Raw genomic sequence first — 18,780 nt, 5'->3', positions numbered from 1 at the left:
ACCGTTCAACACTTCCCATACCCCTAAAAGGACCCTAACACATTGCCTTCAGTGCCCAATAAATTAATCCTAATTGGCTAGTGGTAAACAATCCATTTTAAGGACAGCACTGGGTCTCAGTGACCTTTATGAAATATTCACTATTATGATTTTGGAAAAGCATCTTGTTATTTGTCTTTGTATCAAGTAGATCTCTTGTAATGGCCATGATGACACTTAACAGAGTAACTGATGTTCAGATGACTATGGAACACTGCCAGTTGCTGAAGTGCCTCCTGAATCACCATTGGAGAATGAAATTATGTGCAGTACAGTTTTAATGTCAAATATTTTTGATTGTCTTATACTTATGGTAATACTTCAAGGATTCAAGGTTTCATCAGCGGGAGAATTCCCTCAAATAGCATAGAGCTTCCATATTATTAGTAGATGCCTTTGTGAGTTGTCATAACCAAATCATTAATTGTCTAGTGGCCAATGAACCCCCAATCTTTGTTGTCAACTTCAAGTAGTAATCAACCTCTTGTGGTAATGAGCTTTGCCAGGTTGGCCTTTGAATGATAGATATATAGTTGTCCATTGACAATTCAGAGTTATAAAACAGCATGGTAAATATCTGGAAATTAGTCGTCTATGGATAGTACACATGGGGCATTAGTGGCCCTTCCCTATTAACTAGATTGCTTGGTGAACCAAAATGGTCCTCTCTCCAACAACGTTGGATAAAAGGGAGAATACTAAGGTCTTGAAACTGATGTTGAAATGCCCTAAATGAAATCACAGAATTCCATAGTCTCTTAAGAATTTTGTCTTCAGTTGAGGCTGACTCAAAGAACGATGGAGGGACATATGGCAGGCATAACAACACTAGGATACATTAGTGACCAAGAACTGCACAGGAGAAACAGCATAAAGGAGAGAGATGCATGACCAAAATAGATGGGTACTGGTCATGGGGTAAGAGTAAGAAATAGTCATTGGACAGCCTGTGTGTCAACTGGTATTCATACAATGCTAAGAGAATTAGAGGAAGGCCCCCTAGCATGGAGGATGGACTCCTTTTTTGGAGAACTTAGAGGTCACAGGTAAGAGTCCCACACGTTGGAAGGCATGGATCTGTAATATTAGGAGAGAACCCATATCAATGAGATTCCAGTCCCATGGAAGTATTCAAGTAAGTGGCAGCTATAGCTGCCAAGTAGATGCATAAGAAAACCACAATCACATGGTAAAGTGTGACAGTTTAAGAAAAGATCAGAATAAAAGTCAAGAGTAGTAACAAAAGAAAACAGATTTTAAGAAAAGAGGTGAGTGGCACCCATTCTTATTAAAAACACTAGAGAGCATAGGAATAAATGGAGCTTACCTTAAAATGATAAGTAATATTCATCTAAAACCCTCAGCAAGCATTATCTGCAATGGAGATAATCTAGAAGCCTTCCCAATACAATCAATGGTGAAGCAAAGATATCTATTGTCACCTCTATTATGTAATATTGTACTAAAAATGTTAGCTAAAGAGAGAGGATTCTGGGAAGATGGTGAATAGGGCAGAAAATCCCAAGCTCTCCAGATTTCCTCCACAAATAAGACAAAATAGTGCCTTAAGGAGAATGTAGAGCAGTAAAAATGAGCAAGAGTTGGGACAGAACAGTGGTCCTCTTGGGACAATCAGAGAATATTTGAGATTTTGTCCCTGTGAAGTGTAAACATCTCCAAGCTAGCTCTGGTGAAGCAGCAAGTGGCAAGCCCTGGGGCTGGCTGGGTTGGGAGGCAGCCTCAGTCCCAGCTGCAGGGATTTTCACCTCTCTGACAGTGTGGAAAGTTGGGCATCTGAGCAGGGGAAGATTGAGGGAACCTCTGTTGATAAAGGATGTCAGGTCCAGCTGCGCTGCCAAGATGCAGCCCTAGGTGAGAAAGAACACACATACGCCTAGTGAATGCAGCAGCAGTAGGGCAGGGACTCCACTGGCTGTGGGCACTGAACAGGAGGGCAGAATTCTTGGTTTTGGTTCTAGGCCAGAGGGGATAACTGAAGGAGGATCTGAAGTGAGAGGCATTATTTCCCATACTCCCAGATCAGAGGTGATTACAATAATAAGCTTCTACAAATAATAAAAAAAAATTAGCCAGCTAAGGAGAAAGAACCCAACCGTAGAAAGCTACTATGGGGATAGAAAAGACCAGGGTTCGTCTTCAGAGAAAGATATTGAAGCAAAAATAGCTTCTCCTACCCTAAAGAGTATTATCAAAAGTCACCTGCCCCAAAAGAATTCACAGAAGAACTTGAAAAAGACTTTAAAAATCAAATGAGAGAGCTTGAGGAAGAGTTAAAAAAAATAAGAACAATCTAAGACAAACATGAAGATTATGAAAAGAAAGTCAACCAACTAGAAATGGAGATCCAGAATCTTAAGGAAGAAAACGACTCCTTAAAAATTAGAATTGGGCAAGGGGAAGCCAAGAAGTTATAGGAGACTACGAAATAACCAAACAAAATATAAAGAATGAAAAAATAGAAGAGAAAGTGAAACATCACATAAGAAAAACAACTGATTTGGAGAACAGATTAAGAAGAGAAAACATAAGAACAATTCAACTACCTGAAAGCTACTATGAAAAAAAAGAGTCTTGATACAATATTACAAGAAATAATAAAAGAAAATTGTCCTGAAGTGTTAGAACAAAAGGAGAAAATAGAAATAGAAAAAATGCACTTATCACCACCTAAAGAGATTGTACAAGGAAAACCTACAGGAATAGCATGGCTAGATTCCAAAACCCCTAGTTCAAGGAGAAAATATTACAAGCAACAAGAAAAAAACAATTCAAATATGACAGAGCTACAATTAGAATCACACAAGACCTAGCAGTGGCTATACTAAAAGGCTTCAAGTCTTGGAACACTATATATCGAAGAGCAAAAGAATGGGGGTTGTAGCCAAAAATATCATACCCAGGCAAGTTAAGCACAATCCTGAATGAAAAAAATGGACATTTAATGAATTGCCAGACTTTCAGGATTTTGTTGCAAAAGACTTGAAATTAATAGAAAATTTGACATGCAAGATCCAAAAGAAATAAAAGGTAAACATCAAACACTAATTACAAGGGACTCAATAAGGACAGACTGTTTACTTTTTGTATGAAGAAATGTAAATTTTCCATCTAAGATTGTTATTAGTAATTGGGTAGTTTGAAAAAAAGATATGTGTGTATACATATACATACATACATACATACATACATACATACATACATACATACATATATATATATGCTTAATTGTAGCCTCTCTGGGGGAGGGGGAGAAGAAGGGGGAAAAAGAAAAAATAAAAAGTCCACAGCAGAGAACAAAAGAAAACTTACCAGGAAACAAAGAAAAGGTGGACGGCTTGGGACACAATGTGTACTATTTATTATACAGGCTTTTTCAAAATGTAGATTTATTGCTGTATATTTTGAATACTCTCTTATGCTCTGCTGTGAACATGGCAAAGCTTTTTTTTCTTTTGTATTTTAGTTTTAGTACTTAAGTCTATAATGTTTCTTTTCTTATTGTATATTTAAGTTTTAGTATTTAAGCTTAAAATAAATTAATATATGAAGAAATGTTAGTTATAGTAATAAGAGAAGAAAAAGAAATTAAAGGAATTAGAATAGGCAATGAGGAAACAAAACTATCATTCTTTGCAGATGATATGATGGTATGCTTAGAAAATCCCAGAGAATCAACTAAAAAACTACTTGAAATTATGAAAAACTTTAGCAAAGTTGCAGGATACAAAATAAACCCACATAAATTATCAGCATTTCTACATATTGCCAATAAAGTCCAGCAGCAAGAGATAGAAAGAGAACTTCCATTTAAAATAACTGTAGACAATATAAAATACTTAGGAGTCTACCTGCCAAGATAAATCCAGGAACTATATGAACACAACTATAAAACACTTTTCACATAATGGAGTCAGATCTAAACAACTGGAAAAATATTAATTGCTTGTGGATAGGCCAGCCAACATAATAAAAATGACAATTCTACCTAAATTTATTTATTCTGTGTGATACCAATTAAGCTATCAAAAATATTTTATAGAGCTAGAAAAAATAATAAAATTTGTCTGGAAAGGATATCAAAGCAATCAACAAAAAAATGTAAAAGAAGGTGGTTTAGCTGTATCAGATCTCAAAATGAATTATAAAGTGGTAATTGTCAAAACAATCTGGTACTGGCTAAGAAATAGCATGGTGGATTAGTGGAATAGATTAGGTACATATTACATTATAGTAAATGACCATAGTAATCTAGTGTATGATAAACCCAAAGATCCCAGCTTTTGGAACAAGAACTCATTGTTTGACAAAAACTTCTGGGAAAACTGGAAAACAGTATGGCAGTAACTAGCTGTAGACCAACATCTCACACCATATACCAAGATAAAGTCAAAATGGATATGTGATTTATACATAAAGGGTGATACCATAAGCAAATTAAGAGAACATGGGATAGTTTATCTATCAGATTTATGGGTAAGGGAAGAATTAGGACCAAAGAAGATATAGAGAGCATTACAAAGTGTCAAATAGATAATTTTAATTATATAAAATTAAAAAATTTTCACACAAACAAAACCAATGCAACCAAAATTATAAGGAAAAAAAGGAGAAAACAGGAAAATTTTTGCAATAAGTATCTCTGATAAAGGTGTCATTTCTCATATATATAGAGAACTGAGCCAAATTTATAAAAACACAAGTCATTCCCCAATTGATAAATGGTGAAAGGATATGAATAGGTAGTTTTCAGATGAAGAAATAAAAGCTATCAATAAAAAAAAGTCATATGAAAAAATGCTCTAAATCCAAATTGATCGGAGAATTGCAAATGAAAACAACCACCTCACACCTATCAGAGTAGCTAATATGACAAAAAAGGAAAATGTTGGATGTTGAAATACTGGGACACTAATACACTGTTGGTGGAGTTGTGAACTGATCCAACCATTCTGGAGGTCAATTTGGAATTATGCCCAAAGGGCTATACAACTGTGCATACCCAATTTATACCACTGCAATCCAGCAATACCAGTGCTAGATTTATATCCCAAAGACATCCAAAAAAGGGAAAGGGACCTATCTGTACAAAAATATTTATAGCAGCTCTTTTTGCAGTGACTAAGGATTGGAAATCAAAGGGATGACCATCAATTGGTAATTGGCTAAACAAGCTGTGGTATAAGATTGTAATAGAATATTATTGTGCTATAAGAAATGACAAGCAAGATGATTTTAGAAAATCCTGGAAAGACATATAAACTGATGCGTAGAGAAGTGAACAGAACCAGTCAAACATTGTACACAGTAACAGAAATATTGTTTGATGAAAAATTGTGAATGATTTAGATATTCTCAGCAATATAATGATCCAAGATAATCCCAAAAGACCAATGATGAAGCATACTCTCTGCATTCAGAGAAAGAACTGATATTGATTGAATACAGACTGAAGCATGCTATTTTTCACTTTCTCTCATTTTCCCCTTTTGAGTCTTCTTGTACAAAATGACTAATATGGAAATGTTTTACATAATTGCACATGTATAACCTATATCTGATTGCTTACCGTCTCAGGGAGGAAGAAGGGAAGGATAGAATTCAGAACTCAAAACTTAAAGTAAAAATGTTAAAAAATTAAAAAAAAAAGAAGAGCTGAGTGAGAAAGGGAAGTTATTTCAAAGAGAGGAAATAGCCTTTAAGTTATGCCATGTCAAAGGAAGGAGAGGATTCAAAGATAATTTATGAGGGAAAAATTACAAGTAGATTTTTAGTTCTGCCTTATACTGGTTATGAGTCCTTATTACTCCTTGTCAGACTGCTCCTCACTTGGGACAGTAACACGCAAGGTCTGTCTCAGTTTAAATGGAATCTAGATAGTTCAATAGTCAGCTGTCTATTATTTCTGTGAATGGGGGCACAGATCATTCAAAGCTACACAGTGGACTTTCTGCTGTTTATTTTCCCAGCAGATTTATGTCAATATATTATTAATATAACAAGGACCTGCTATTTCACGAGTATGGGAACTCCCTCCACTGATGCAGATTAAATCCTTTCTCATAATTCTGAAATGAAATGACTTGCATGTGATCACACCTAGAAAGTGTTAAGAAGAGTGATCTGAACTAAAATCCTTCTGATTCCAAGACTCTTTTTGCCATGCTACCTGGTTCGTTCCCTCCCTCCCTCCCTTCCTTCCTTCCCCTTCCTTTCTCTTTCTCTTCCTTCTTTCCCCCTTCCTTTCTTTCTCTCTTTCTCTTCCTTCTTTCCCCCTTCCTTTCTTTCTCTCTTTCTCTTCCTTCTTTCCCCCTTCCTTTCTTTCTCTCTTTCTCTTCCTTCTTTCCCTCTTCCTTTCTTCCTCTTTCTCTTCCTTCTTTCCCTCTTTCCTTCCTCTTCCTTCCTTCCTTCCTTCCTTCCTTCCTTCCTTCCTTCCTTCCTTCCTTCCTTCTTTCCTCTCTTTCTCTTCCTTCTTTTCTTTCTTTTCTTCTCGTCCTTCTTTTCTTCTTTCTTTCCTTCTCTCTCTCTCTCTCTCTCTCTCTCTCTCTCTCTCTCTCTCTCTCTCTCTCTTTCTCTCTCTCTCTCTTTTCCTCTCTTTCTTTCTTTCTTTTTCTTTTTTCCTTTCTTGATTTTCCCAGGCCCTCAAAGTAACTGATTTTATGTGTTGCCAGGTTAAAAGTCTGGGTGATGGTAAAGGTCCATGGGGAACACTCACCGAGGGCCTTCATGCTGTTAAGTTTGGTTTAGTGAGGCCTGGCCTCCTCGACATTGTGGGAGAACATTCTTTATGTCAAGACCCTTCTGTCTCCAATTTGCTTCAGTGATCCCTCAAGAGCTTGCTGCGGTGCCCAGAATCCCACCTGTAAAGGTCATGTGCTTGCTTTCTGTTAGGCTTTTGTAGCATCGCTGGAATCCTCAGATGGGGAATGTTTTTCCTTTCCAACCTTGCCATGCATTGTTTCACTTCCCATGCTCTGTGGTCCAATTAAAAGGCCTTCTCTTTGTTCCTCATACATGATATGCTGTCTCTTCTGTCTCTCTTCCTTTGTACTGGCTGCTCCCCATGTCTAGAATGTACTCTCTCCTTACCTCTGTCTCTTAGAACCCCTTGTTTCTTTTAAAACTCAGCTCCAATGCCTCCTTTGGCCTGAGGCCTTTCCTGATTCCCACAGCTCCCCCTCCTGACCCAGATAACCTTGTGTTTATTTTGCATATGTTTACATTTGTGTATGCTGTATTCTTCCCTGTAAAATACAAACTCCTTGAGACCAAGGACTATTTATTTCACTTTTGTCTTTTTCTCTTCAGCACCTAGCACAGTGCCTGGCACATAGGGATAATAATAGATCCTACATCTGCAATTTCACCCGTACAAGCATTTCTCAGATGAGAAAGCTCCTCTACCAGTGCAGGTTGGCACCTTCACTATAATTTTTAGTCTTATGGAGTTTTCTAGATTTGAGGTGTCAAATATGGGCAGATAGGTAGCATATGACCCAAACCAGATTAAAATGTAATTAGGAAATTTTAAACAAAATAAATAAAAATAACATAAAACACAGATAATATTGCATTTTAAAATTAAGTATGCTGCTGGCAGAGATATTTATGCATGGATTAGTGGCCTCATTTTCTATTTGAGTTTGACACAACTGTGAATATTGGGATATTGAGTTACTTGCCCAGGGCCACGTAGCCAATGGGTGTCAGAGGAAGGCCTTGAATCCAGTCAGCTCTTCCTGCCTCCAAGACCAAATGCCTATCTTCTATACCATGTTGCTTCTTAATAAATGTTTGTTGATTGATTAATGTACGGACATACCCTGATATGACCTGGAAAAGGATAATTCAAACACTGAGTCCATTGCCTTTATGTGGGCAAGTTCAACCATAGGAAAGTATGAGGGCCAATCCTGCTGTAGATAATTGGCAACAATGCAGGAACTGTTTAATTTCTTGGTTTACCCTCTTCACTTGATTGATGGCCTGTGGGAGGCATGCTACCATAGGGAGTAACTGAACTACTCATTTTTTCTGTTGACACCTCCAGAATTTTGTCATAAAAGTGGCCCCCATCTTATGTTCTACATGTCAGAAAACCACTTAATTTTAGCACATAAATATTTTTAAAAGCACCACATTGTTTGGCATATAGAAAGGAGCTTCAGACATGGGGCCAGGTATTCCATTTGCAAGAAATGGTTTACAGCAGTGAAGGTTATTGTATAAATCCAGGATGGTGGCAGCTTTATCATGAAATCTACTTTTCCTTGGAACCAAGGCTGCAGAAGAGCTACTCAGGGTCATAGCTGGTCTGTTGGCTTTTGGCAGGGCTTTTTGGTACACTTGCCTCTTATATTAACATCTGATGTCATAGGCGCAATCTAATAGTGATATGACAGAGGCTCAGTTCTCTTAACTGGTCTTCCACAGAAGCCCATTAAAAGGCCATCACTATGTGTCTATTTGGTCTCCTCTTGACATTATTAAGGAGGCCACTTGACTGGTAAGATATCACAACCTTGACTTTCTCTGACATTTCAGACACAGCTGCATTATTATCTTTTCCTTTCCTTCTGCTGCAGGTTCCTCTAGGGCTATGCTACAGAATAATGTACCTTGGCAATTAACTGTAGCTCTTAATTATAGTGAGTTAGGGGAATTTCCTGGGGCACCTTCATTCCCAGTTGAAGATATTCTTGCTTTGAAAAACTACACAAACCTATGTCCCATTCCATATAGGAGGGTATCATAATGATGATAACTAACCCAGTACCCAAGCTGCCATTTTATCAGTTACCTCCAGAACTATCTGTCCTCTACTGCCTCCTGCCTACCAAAGGACAGGAATGGTTCTCAACTGTACTAGACCTACCCCAAAAAGCCAAGTTTTCATGGTCAGTACATGCTCAGCTATATTCTTCTAACTGAGCGACATTCCTAATTTTTTTAAACCAAACTCTTGGCAATATAAGGTCCTGCTGCCCCAAAGTCTAGCAGAACCTTGCTAACTTTGCTTACACAGTCCCTCCCTAGGACCCAAAGCATCTTTATGAAGACCTTAAGGCAGGACAGTTTCCCCCGACCCCTCTCAAGTTTCCTTCCCAATTACTGGCAGACTCTGCTCCACTAGCTAATAATTCCTGCCACATTCCCAGTCAATTTCATGTGTGTATGTGTGTGTGTGTGTGTGTGTGTGTGTGCGCGCGTGTGTGTGCGCGCGTGTGTGTGTGAGATTTACTTTCCTTGTTTCCTCCCAGAGGCAAAACAAATCTGTGTCATGCTTGATATTTTCACAGCCTGAGTGACAGAGGCTTCCAGTTGAATTGGTTCCCAGTGTTTTTTGTTCTTTCTCTGTCTAACTTCTGGACTCTGTGGCAAAAATATGATCCTTCTTGCATCTCTCCACTCTATGGTTCAGTTGCATCATTCACTAGGTCTATCATCCTTGCTAAATATTTTGACCCCATCTATTCCAATAACCCCATAGGACTGAGATCCATTCCTGAAAATCTTCATCATTATTTCCTTCTCCCAATTCTCAGCCACCTAAATTCATTAAAACCCTACTTACCTGCACAAATTCAACTTGAGCAGTGGCAGCTACTAATTTGTGGTTGCTGAGAAGAGTAGACTTGGAAGTAAAGTATCCTTGGAAACTGTTCTGGCTACAAGTAAGTGTGTGTTTGTGTGTGTGTGTATGTGTGTGTGTGTGTGTGTGTGTGTGTGTGTGTGTGTGTGTGTGTGTTGAAGAGGGTATAGGTAGCAAATAATAACTAAATGAAAATAGGATAATCATGTTCAGATGATAAGTATCATGTATATATTCTGATCTTATCTGGAGATAGTCACGGTGGCTAAGAGAACTCAAATCAGTTTTTGCTTGTTAGCTAGTGATTTGAAAAGCTTTTTTTCCTCTTACCTATGTAAGTCACATCCACATAACGTGGCTCTGACATACTCCTTCCCATCTGGTTAGTGGCATTGACCCAAATGATGTAGACCATCCATATAGAGGTGTGCCTCTTATTAAAATAACAGGAATTAGAACCTCCAGTTTTGTAGTCAGGACATTCATGGGTGAGTGACTCTCTGAAAGGAATAACAAAAAAAGTTACGAAAATAATCCTGGAATGGTGTTTCTAATTTTCTCATTAGAAAAGTATTACTAGCTTTGGGGAACCAAGTATCCTAAAGGAAGAGCCATAGTAAAAGCTGTGCTTTTTGGACTGGGGAGAATAGGGATAAAGAGTGAGAATTAGAAATAATAAATAGCAAAGTTCTAGAGAAGAGATTTGGGAAGAGTGGAAGTGGCTGGGGGTGTACCTTATGGAAGTGACCAAGTTGACAAAAGCAGAAATGAGTGTGGTGAGAAAGATAAAGGGGAACTGCCTACAGATATTGATGTGAATACATGGGAAACTCAATGATTAATCTAGATTTAAGAGATTATGGAGACGGAAGCAAAGGAATGAGTACAAAATAATAGTAGCAGTTGCATTGGGCATGATAAAGACCAGAATGAGCAGAAGCTGATGATATAACATTAAAGGGAATAAGAACCAGTTGTCGTTTCTCTAAAGTCATGTTGGGGGCGAGAGAAGGATCAAAAAAACGGAAACAATTTTTTCTTGGGGTGGATGGGGTGAGCATAAGGGATTATAATGAGAAATCTGAATGACTTGACTCATATTTTCTCTTATTTCTTTTAAGGTGGATAATGGATTGGAATTGGAAAAGAGAGAACAGGAATGATTAGCAGGGAGTAGAAGCCCAAGATAAGGGAATTGATGGTTAGGCAGCATCTAACTATCCTCAGCAAGTTCAAATTACCAGCCCTGGACAAACCACTTCTTAGGTTGCAAAAGAATCAGCAGGTGTGCATGTTGGGTAACTACTGGTGATCTCTGAAGGATCCTAGGGACACAGGACTAAAGAAGGGCAGATGTTCTTTGAAATGTCATACAAATGGTAAGAAGGTATACTCTGTAGTCAATAGGCAAATTTAATCTCTATTCCTGGCAAAATTCTAGAACATATTATTAAGAGGATGGTTTGTAAGCACTTAGGCAAGGAGCACCAACAGGCAGTATAGCTGCATATTATATTAATAATAATAATAATAATAATAATAATAGTAGCAATAGTAACAGTAATAATAGCTAGTATTTATATAGTGCTTTAAGGTTTGCAAAAATATTACCTCATTTTATCTTGCTCAGGAAGAACAGGTCATACCAGACTTAATCTTATTTCCTTTTTTGATGGGATAATTAGACTGGCAGATTAGGGGAAACTGCAGACATTGGATACTTAAGAATTCAGAAAGGCCATTTGATGCAGTTTCTTACTCTGTGCTAGTAAATAATATATAGAGAAATATACTAGACAGTAATACAGATAGCTGCATTTCAAACTGGCTGAATGACCAGGCCCAAAGCAAACTCACAAATTGGGTGAAATTAACTTGGAGGGAGGTCTTTACTTCAGTGCCCAAGGGATCAGTACTTCACTCTGTGTTGATCAACCTTTTACCCCCAATAATTTGTATTAAGTTATAGAAGATATATAGGTTATGGATTAATATATAGAAGTCAGGTTTACAGATGACACAAAACTTGGATCCAAAAGAGACCAATGGGTTAGAATAATGAGATGACCAAAATAAGATGAAATTTAACAGCTATAAATGTAAAGTCTTAAACTTGTATTAAAAAAAGCCAACTTTACAAGCATAAGATTGGGCAGGCTTGGCTAGACAATGGTTTGCTGAAAAAGATCTGGGGGTTTCAGTGGACTGCAAGCTCAGGACATGGCAATTGTGTGATCAAAAAAGCTAATGCCATCGAAGGCTGCATGAAAGGAGGCATGATGCTCAGAGCAAAGGAAGTACTAGTTTCTCTTCATTCTGCCTTAGGCCACATTTGTGGCTCTGTGTTAAGTATTGATCATTGCATTTTAAGAAGGACAAAAGCAAGCTGAAGAGTCCAGAAGGTGAGAAACCAGGATGGTAAATAGGTATGGAGAACATATGATAAAACATGTAACTGCATCTCCTAGATTTTAAAATAAGAAAATTTCATACTTTTTTTCTCCTTCAACCTTTCTTACCGCAGTATACTTAAGGTTGTGTCAGTCACCATCATGGTGACTTGGCCTCAGAGCCTTGTTTCCTAACTCAAGTTCCTCATTCGGCTGTTTATACTTAAACTTAGGTATCTAAAGAGAAGATGTATCATGTAGGCGACAGAATTTTTTTCAGCTAAACACATGTTTATTTGAATAGATGCTTGAAATGTGAAAAGTGGACACAATGTTCAGATGGCATGTTTGGCTCCCAGGTAGGAGTATGTGTTCTCTCTACGGGAGTGTTTAAATCCTTAAAAAGTGTCTTTGCTAGTTATCCCTGAATGTACCTTTTCCACCAAATTCTTTCGATCATATGAATTTCCTATTTACTTTCAAAGCAGCCCCTCATATCCTCCTTTGCAAAGTATTTCCTTTCAGAAAATAAAATTCCTACTAGGTAGGCAGGTCATGGAGTGAACTGGAGGAGGGATAAATGGTAGATGGCACTTGAGTTCCATTGGTACCTCTATCAGGTCAGGAAAACTAGGGGAAGGTCCTCTGTGTGACAAATGGACTCACTCCCTGTAGAGTGACGACATGGACAAAGGTTCCACAGGATAAGAAGATGTGGATGGGTTTAAAATTGGAACTTTTTTCTGTCTTATTTATTTTTTAAATTAAAATTTTAATTCAATTAACAAGCATTTATTTTCTCCTCTGAGATAACAAATCCATCAAAGTATCAAATTACCTTCTTCATAGCCCCTTTTTTGTCCCTGAATATAAAACCTTTTGAAAATCCAAACTCCTGTATTATCATTGATAATGCAATTGAGTTCTACATACCCTAACAATGTGAAACCAATAATTTTAGGAAATGAGAAAATTCTGTAGTGAGAAATGGCATGAAACATCTCAAAGAAGTCCATAGAGGTATAGCAACGGTGGTATCTGGGAGAATTATACTTAAAGCACTGTTACTAATAACAGTCTTCATTAATATATACTGACAATCAATATTAAATACCAAATGGATCTAAGTCTTATGAACTTGGGCAGGAGAATGTGGATATAAGACATCTGTCAGTTCAGGAAATAGTAGGAAGGCTGGCCCTGGCAATCTCACCACCACCAGACTTGTATTTGAATTGAGGATGATTAAGTTTGATTAGAATAAATGAGCAGAAAGTGTAACTTTTTTACCCTTCTTTTCTGTAAAACAAAGTGTAGTTGGTAGGAATTCCTCCATCTGATCCTGGTTTCCACCAGCAAGTGAATGTTTCCTTTTCAGGAGAACGACACTTTTCGATCTTAGGCTTTCCAGGGGCTGATTGTCCTAAAGAAAGTCAGATACCAACTGGGGTCATTATTACACCCTATACAACTCTTCATACCACTTCTATCTTCAACAGCTCTTGATGGGCTATGGGAGACAGTAGAAAGAGCACTCACTGCATTTGGAGTCAGGAGATCTGAGCTTCACTCACTGCATTTGGAGTCAGGAGATCTGGGCTTCAATACCTGGCTTTGGTATTGTATTTGCTAGCAATGTAACTATGAACTTAACCTCTCAGAGCAGGATTCCCAAAGGGTTTGTGGGTAGATTTCATGGTGTCTGTGAACTATAGTTATCCCTTCCACATCATGGGGGGTTAGGGGCATGCTCCATGGAAAATATTTTGGCCCTCCATACCAGAGAAGTCTGAATTTTTTTTCTTTTTCTTTTATGGGGTGTTTATAGTACCTTATTATAAAATCTGGGTTAAGAGTTTGGTCATAGGCTATATATAAGTTAATGTTAAGTAAAAATACACTTTCTATGTTGTTTGCTAGCCTTTATGTGCCCTCTGTGGCTTCCACAAAACTCCTAAAAAATTCCCATTTAATTTCTTATGACCCTCGATATGCTGAAACTGTGATGGGGAAAAATCATGATGTGGAAAGGATAACTGTATAACACAAATTTTGAAAAATACTCTGATAACAATATTTCAATATAATTGGTTTCCTTTGTAACCTTATATATTTTATTTTATACATTTAAAAACATTATTCTGAAAAGGGCTTATAGATTTTCTCAAAATGCCAAAGGGGTCTATGACACACAAAAAGTTAAGAACCTCTGCCTTACAGTTTTTGCTTGCTCACATGTAAAATGGTGGTAATAACTTTCATCAATCTCACAGGATGGTTGTGAAAGAGGTGCTTTAAACCTTAAGGTAAATCAAGTTGACAAGCCTTTATTAAGCACTTAACTATGGTTCAGGCAACTAGGGACATGTTAAAAAAAAGAAAAAGAAAAAAGAAAAGAGGTAAACAGTCTTAGCCTGCTCAAGGAGCTCACAATATAATGTGTGCCACATACGTATGAGTGATTCCTATTTTACCAGATTCTACCAAATAGAGACAGTTCCATAGGTGCCACTGCCTCAGTGCTGTAGATAGAGGGGGTTATGGAGCTAATGGAGGGACTATGGAGGCTGGAGCTAATATTCAAGGACTCATCTCCAACCTTGCCAGCTCTAGGGCAGACTGGCTTTCAGGCAGCTGAGCAGGATTCCAGGGGTGGAATTCTACCTAGGGCATGGCACTTCTCAAGCTGGGGTGATAGTGATAGCTTACAGAGGTCCTGTACGGCTCATTGAATAAGCACAAAACATTGAAAAATGAATAAATGGTGACAAAAATGAAGACATGGTTATTTGTCAAAATGGGGAATGATCATAGGGAGTTAGGTTGTTGAGAAGCAGCATGGGGGAAGTAGAAAGAAGAGCACTGGATTAGCTTTTAAGGGACTAGGGATGCTAATTGGAAAGCTACCACCATTCACAGTGTGCCTGTGGGTGATCTACTTCACATCTCTGGACCCCAGTATCTTCTTCTATAAATGAGGATGGTATAAGTCCCTTTCAGCTCCAATATTCTTTGGTTATTTGGAGCACATAAACCCTAAAATCCCCAGAAGCACAAGAGTGATTAATACAATAAAAATTCCTTGTATACTAAGCACCCTGCAGATGCTTGGCTAATTAATTCCAACTTTCCTTTCCCCAACATTAGTCTATCCAGTCACCCCGCCCCCTCTTCTCCAACACTTACTGACCTCCTTCCAAATAGTTCTGATCTCTTCCTTGTTCAACACTGACTTCCTCCTCTTCAGAATTGCTCCTCTGGTACTTTCTGCTTTCTCTTGACTTTTCCTTTCCCCCTTTTACTTCCCTTCCCCATACTATTCTGTCCCCTTTGTTCTCCTTCCCTTCTGGCCCTTTTTCCTGACCACTTTCTTCAGTTTCTTGGTCCCTTTCCTCCTTTCTCCCCAACTCTTCCTCTACCTCTCTTTTCTGAGTCCCTTGTTTTGCAGATGATTTGCATTTCTCTCTGTTCCATCCCCCATCTGCGTTAAATACACAGTTAAGTAGAGAAACAGAGAAACCTCTGACATTCTTGAGGCATAAAATGCCTGAACTTCCCTCTGCCAAAACCCTCTGCACAGAGACGACAAATCCACTGAAATATTGAATTATCTTCCTTAAGATTCCCATTCTCCCCCTGAACATAACAAGTGTTTGAAAATCCAATATCCCTTTGTTTGTCATGGATGATGTACTTGAACAACATGGAGCTAATAATTTTAGAAATGAGAAAATTCTGTAACGATAAATGGCATTCCAAAGCATTCCAAAGAAGCCTATACAAACTAAAAAGATTGAACTCCTCCTATATGAAGTATGGAAACCCTCTCAGGTGGTGGAGATCCTTGGGACTTCATGATTCCTGAATTCCTTGGTCAAATTCCAGGAGTTGATGTGTCTGCAGATTGACCCCATCCTCTTCATGAGATTTCTGAGTTAGATTGAGGCAGATTAGTTCAGGTGCTGATAATTTGTTGGTTGGGTTACTTCAATGACACATATGCAACTAACTTCACAGAATCTACTTTTTACTAAAACTGTCCCATCTGAAAGCCTGGATCAGGAAATCAGGGACGGTAATACATTCTCAGCTCTTATCTCAATATTTCAAGCTCTACCTTTTCTGTTGTCTCTCATACTCACCATATTTGCACCCTGGCTCAGAAAATGCAACTGGGGTTTTATCCTGAGTAGTTCACAACCTTAGATGTACCACACTAAGTGTATGTTTCACAAATTACTATATTGTTCCAAGTACATACTTGTTCCAAGTACCTCCATTGGGAGGTAATGTGGTATAATAGAAAGGGTTATTTTTTTCATCTATATATCCTTAGTGTGTGTACTAGGTGGTGTACTGGCTAGAATATTGGACTTAGAGTCAGAAGACCTGAGTTTAAATTCTCTTTCAGACACTACTTATGTAGTATGTAGTATGACCCTGCGTAAGTTGCCTAATCTCTCAGCCTCAGTTATCAGTTACTATATCCATCTGTAAAGTGAGGATAATATTAGCACATATTTCATGGGGTTGTTAGGACTCTAGAGAGATTTTATCTATATATCTATATATCTATATATCTATATATCTATATATCTATATATCTATATATCTATATATCTATATATCTATATATCTATATATATACATATATATACATATTATATATATGTATATATATATATAAAGAACTTTGCAAATGCTTTAAACCATTAATATTTAAAACAATGTATAAATGCTAGTTTTAGAATCTAACACTTAATATTTCAGCACTTCTCCAGTAGAATATAAGCTCCCTGGGGGCAGAGGCTTTGTTTTTTGTCTTTGCATTCTCAGTGCCTAACACCATGAACTTTGAATACAAGAAGTATTTAATTAATACTCCTTAAATGAATGAATGAATGAATGAATGCATGCATGAAGGGATACTTCAAAAATCCTCAATTTAGAATCAGAGGATTAGATTTTGAGTGCTAGGCTTCCTTTTACTAGTTTGGGATTGTGAGCAAGTCATACCACATCTCTGAGCTTCAGTTTCTCCATCTGTAAAGTACACGGCACAGGATTACTGGAAGCAAAAGTGCTTTTGAAACTAGCTGGTGCCAGAGACACATGAGCTGTTTGTATCCCATGGCCATCATCATCATGGCTAGATTCATTTTAGAAAAAGATCTGGTAGTTTTAGTGGACTGTATGTTCACAAGGAATCAATAGTATTATATAGCAAGCAGTCAAAAGATACTCATTTGGTTTTAGGCTTGTATTACAGAGGTATAGTGCCTTTGAAGAAGGAGGATACTGTAGGTAGATAAAACATTTATTATGCACTATGTGCCTTTGTTACGCACTGAGTATGTGCCAGGCACTGTGCTAAGTACTGGTGGTACAAATATAGGGAAACAAGCTAGTCTCTAATTCAAGGAGCTTACATTGTAATGGGGAAAGATGAAATATAAAATAAAAGTAGGGGTAGAATAGAGAAGGGTGAATGGAGAAAAAGTCTGGCAAGGAGGTAGAGAAGTCTAGAGAGCAAGTAAAACTGTTTCCCTGTTACTTGGGGTCTTCAAATGAAAATTATGCAACCACCTGTCGAATGCATTACACAATGCGTTCTTTTTCAGGTATTAGTTGAAGGAGATAACCTTGAATTCCTTCTAGTTTGGAGACTGAGTCTATAAATACAGTCCCTACTGGGCCACATTTATAATATTGTGTTCAATTCCAGGTACCACAATTTGTGGGGGGAGGACAGTGGAAAGCTACATACAACATACCTGAGGAGTGCAGCCAGAATAGTGATTGGCCTTAAAATCACGGCTCATGAGTTTTGGTTGAAAGCACCTGGAATATTAAGTCTGGAGAAGAAGACTTACACAGGATATGGTAGCTGCCTCCAAGTATTTGAAGAGTTGTCATAGGGAAGAGAGAAAAGAATTGTTTTACTTGGTCTCAGAGAAAAGAACTAGGAAAAATGGGTACAGATTGCGAAGGTATAAGCTTAGCTCTGATGTCAGAAAAAGTTTAACAAAAACTGTGCTGAAATAGATGGGGCTGCCTCTGAATGGTGAATTGCCCATTAGTGGAAGTCTTCAAACAAAAGCTAGGCAACCACTCACTGAGTATGTTGCAGATATGATTGTTTTCAGACATGGGTTCAATGAGACAACTACCAAGTTCTTTGCAAATCTGAGATTGTGATTCTGTGAATATTGGCTATATCTCTTAAAATTAGATCTCATATAAAGGGAAAAAAAATATTTGTATAAGCAGGGCCTGAAAATAATCATACAAAATTACCATATAAGCAAACCACTGACCTTTTGAGAGAAACTTTTTTTCTAAAAGTAAATAAATGTTTCTGCCATACGAAATATAAGAAATCAAAGGAAGTTAAAGGAGATGTAAGAAAGTAGAATAATTTAAAATGTCAAATGAATATGGATCAGCCTGGTGTGATGGCACTGTATCTTAGCTATCAGGGAGCTTGGGGCTGGAGGAGTTCTTGAACACTGGAGTTCTGAGCTTCGGTGTGTTAAGCCACTGGGTGTCTATGCTAAGTTTGGCATTAATATGATGAGCCTCCTGGGAGTAGGAAGCCACCAGGTTGCATAATGAGGAACTAACTAGCTCAAGTCAGAAACAGAGTAGGTCACAGCCCCTGTGCAAATCAGTAGTGGGATCAGAACCATGAGTAGAGCTCCTTGGCTTCCAATGTGGTTGAGATAAGGAGACCAGTCTTAA

The 18,780-nt window shown here is 37.8% G+C and overlaps 1 protein-coding gene across 1 annotated transcript in view; it reads right to left on the bottom strand.

The window, feature by feature from the left end:
- The window catches only part of PRLR (prolactin receptor), a 227,347-nt gene that overhangs the window by 22,291 nt on the left and 186,276 nt on the right, over positions 1-18,780 (bottom strand). The window contains 2 exon segments of the mRNA XM_078153224.1: positions 9,980-10,149; positions 13,330-13,462. Of these exon segments, the coding sequence (XP_078009350.1) occupies positions 9,980-10,149; positions 13,330-13,462 (303 nt within the window).

This window comes from Phascolarctos cinereus, unplaced genomic scaffold (assembly GCF_003287225.1).
Source record: "Phascolarctos cinereus isolate Bilbo 61053 unplaced genomic scaffold, phaCin_HiC Scaffold_4;HRSCAF=312, whole genome shotgun sequence".
NCBI classification, from domain to species: domain Eukaryota; kingdom Metazoa; phylum Chordata; class Mammalia; order Diprotodontia; family Phascolarctidae; genus Phascolarctos; species Phascolarctos cinereus.
Note: the sequence above shows the minus strand (reverse complement) of the source record. Positions and strands in the feature narration are given on the sequence as shown.